The sequence below is a fragment of the Myotis davidii genome, unplaced genomic scaffold (genome assembly GCF_000327345.1).
Source record: "Myotis davidii unplaced genomic scaffold, ASM32734v1 scaffold100, whole genome shotgun sequence".
NCBI lineage: Eukaryota > Metazoa > Chordata > Mammalia > Chiroptera > Vespertilionidae > Myotis > Myotis davidii.
Window position 1 is genome coordinate 747,707 of NW_006292691.1, and position 3,379 is coordinate 751,085.

General features: G+C 60.2%; 1 protein-coding gene across 1 annotated transcript in view; it reads left to right on the plus strand.

Annotated features, from left to right (window-relative positions):
* Window positions 1–3,097, plus strand: part of WDR90 (WD repeat domain 90) — a 17,830-nt gene extending 14,733 nt beyond the window's left edge. Inside the window, 7 exon segments of the mRNA XM_006766203.1 lie at window positions 938–1,060; window positions 1,284–1,458; window positions 1,568–1,698; window positions 1,795–1,938; window positions 2,014–2,133; window positions 2,227–2,311; window positions 2,672–3,097. Coding sequence (XP_006766266.1) covers window positions 938–1,060; window positions 1,284–1,458; window positions 1,568–1,698; window positions 1,795–1,938; window positions 2,014–2,133; window positions 2,227–2,311; window positions 2,672–2,829 — 936 coding nt within the window. The 3' untranslated portion in view covers window positions 2,830–3,097.
* Window positions 3,098–3,379: the final 282 nt, after the last annotated feature.

Sequence of the window (3,379 nt, forward strand, 5' to 3'; positions counted from 1 at the left end):
CTGGACTAAAGAAGGTCCCTCTCACGTGGAGTGACAGAGTGCCCAGGCTCCCCCCCGCAGCTCCCTCCAGAGGGCCCGTCATTTCTCAGCCAGACAGAGCCAAATTATTATTCTCAAAGATAAAATTCATCACGAGTTCACATTGACATTTGAAATTTAAATGCAGGACGAGGCCGTTTTATTTTACCTCATTGGTGTGTGGCGTCTGTATCCCCGTTTTGCCACACCCAAAATCCTGACTCGCAATAGTCACACGCCTGGTGTCTCCCTCGGTGCGCACACGACAGTCTCTGGAAAAGCCACGCCACCAGCCCCGGTGGTGAGGCCCCTGCATTGGCCTGGAGTGTGTCTCATGCTTCCTTTACCTTTAGTCCGCAGTCCTCCGGGGATGTGTTGTCCCATCACCACGTTTTATTTATTTTTTGTTGGTTTATTTTTGTTAATCCTCACTCCCATTGGTTTTTAGAGAGATTGGAAGGGAGGGGGAGAGATGGAAAGAGAGAAACATCAGTGTGAGAGAGACATCAATTGTTTGCCTCCTGCATGAGCCCTGACCCTGGCCGGGAATTGAGCCTGCAACCGAGGTACGTGCCCTTGACCTGAATTGAACCCAGGACCCTTCAGGCTGTGGGCTGTCGCTCTGTCCACTGAGCCAAAATGGCGAGCGCCCTTCACCACGTTTTAGGTTCTTCCAGAACACTTCTCTGGTGTCCCAGTCGGGCTCAATGGCAGGTGGGCTCCTTACAATTTGAATTCCACCCAGGTCTTGTGTGGGGCACCCAGGAGGGAGGTCAGGACAGTTTCTTTACTCCACATGGAGGTGATCATGGCCAGGCGGGCTTGGGAAGGAGACACGTGCTCTCATAGGAGTGACCTGGCCCCACTGTGTCCTGTGCCCGAGGGCCACGGGGCCTCAGGGCTGGCTGGCTACCTGCAGGTGAACGAGGTGGTCTTCAGCCCCAGCGAGTCCCACTGTGCCACGTGTGGAGATGATGGGAGTGTGCGGGTGTGGTCCCTGTCCAGCATGGAGCTGGTAATCCAGTTCCAGGTGCTGAACCAGGTATTCAGGGCACCAGGGGCTGTGTGTGTGTGTATGTGTGTGTGTGTGTGTGTGTATGAGTGTGTGCACGCGTGTGTGCGCTTGGGGTGGGACCCTGCCTCTCCACTGAAGGGCTCTGGGAGCTGCACCCTCCCTTCAGCCTCAGTGTCTGTCCTCGGCCTTGGGTTTGGGCCCCATCTTGCTCCCCAGGGGAATGCTGATGTTTCCCCACTGGGGTCCCCAGAGTTGCCTCTGCTTGGCTTGGAGCCCCCCATCCTGTGGGCACCCAGAACAGCAGCACATGGCAGCAGGTTACAGTGATGGCACGTTGCGTGTCTTCAACGTCTCTCGAATCTCCATGGAGCTCAAGATGCATCCACACCTGGCTGCACTGACGGCCATCGCCTTCTCTGCTGACGGTGAGGGGCTGAGGGGCCCCCAGGGTGATCCCATGGCCCCTGCCTGGCCCAAGTCACACCTCTGGGCCGGGAGCTCACAAGGTAACAGAGTGGCTCCTGCCTGGCCCAGGTCAGACCATCATCTCTGGAGACAAGGACGGGCTTGTGGCTGTGAGCCAGCCACGCACAGGTCTGACCTTCCGTACACTTAGCGACCACCGGGGCGCTCCCATCTCTACCATCCGGAGCACGAGCAAGGAGGTGAAGTGGCCAGCAGGCCTCATCTGGGGGGTGCTGGCAGAGAAGGGGCTTGGGCAGAGGGGGGCAGGAGGTACTCACCTGCCCTTACCCGCCCAGAATGGAGCCTTCGGGGTGGAGGGCACAGACTTGTGGTTGGCCGCCAGCGGGGACCAGCGGGTCAGCATCTGGGCCTCCGACTGGCTGCGGGACTGCTGTGAGCTGGTGGACTGGCTGAGCTTCCCGGCACCGATCCTCACGGAGGTGAGGATCCTGGGGGCACCTCGGGCGGGGCCGGTGCCCGCCCATCCTGCCACAGCACATTGTGCCTCTCCTCAGGCTTCAGACTGCTCGCCGCCCTCCCTCGCTGCCTTCTGTCCCTGGGATAGGACGCTGCTGGCGTGTGCAGGCCTCGGCCCCCGCCCAGAGGTGGTCTTTTACAGCCTCTGCCTGAAGCAGGCATGTGCGCCCCCGCCCCCCCCTGTGACCCTGGAGGGGAGGGTCCTGGGCCATGGGAACCGCTGCTAACTGCCCTGTGCTCGATGCCCACAGGTGGTGGAGAAGATCCCACTGCCTTTCTTTGCTGTGTCCCTGAGTCTGTCCCCCAGGGCCCACTTCATGGCCATTGGCTTTGCTGGTAAGTACTGGTGGGTGTGGACTCAGTCTGTCTTAGTGGGGCTTAGGGGACTCACCTGTACCCCCACACTGAGACATGCCCCTCAAATCTGCACCCTCATCTCTGAAGTGGGGTACTGAGTCCAGCACTAACTAGAGGGGCTCAGCAGCCCAGCTTGGGGCCTTAGAAGCCCCATGTTGTTGGACACCCTGACAGTGACGGGCTCTTTCTTGGCCGTGGGTGTGGGAGACAGGCCATTTAGCACAGATTCTCTGTGGTGTTTCAGCATCCAGCTGGAGACAGCCAGGGTGGGTGGGGAACCCCTGGGCCCTGGCGTTGCAGGCATGGGCACAGGGCCCACCCCATACCATTTGCCCACAGAGCGTGTGCTGAGGCTGGTGGACTGTGTGTCAGGGGCCGCGCAAGACTTTGCTGGCCACGACGACGGGGTACAGCTCTGTAGGTTTGCCCCATCTGCCAGCCTGCTCTTCACGGCGGCCCACAACGAGATCTTGGTGTGGGAGGTCACAGACTGCTGAGCTGCACTGGGGACCTTGGGGGCAGGTGTGCTGTCCCGGTCACACTGGGCACCTGGCCTGGGCAGGGCTCTCCTGAAGCCGCGTTAGTGGAGAACCTCGTGCTAGGCTAGGGTGGCTGGGTAGGCGCAGTCCCTTCACACTGGATGGGCTCAGGACTCTGTATGTAAATCATCAAGACCCCAAACATGTGTAAAGTGCTTGTTGGCACCTGAGTGCTTTTCTATGTTTCTACCTGTACAGTTGAAATAAACGTGGGTGTTGTATTGTCGCATTGTCTGCTGGTCACTCCAGGCTCCTATGCCCTGGGCCTGACTCTCCTGCCTGGCCTGAGATCAGCCTCTGCCCAAATCCCAGGCCTCCTGTTCCCTGTCCAGAACTGAGGCCCCCTGTACCCTGTCCAGAACTGAGGCCCTGGCCAGTCCACCTGCAAGGGCGATCCTGCCCAGAGCGGGCTGGTCCTGGCGCAGCGGGAAACTGCTGGGGCTGAGTGGCACCCGAGGCCGTGGCCCCGCCCCCTGGCCGGCGCAGCGCCAGCAATGCCGGAGGCGCC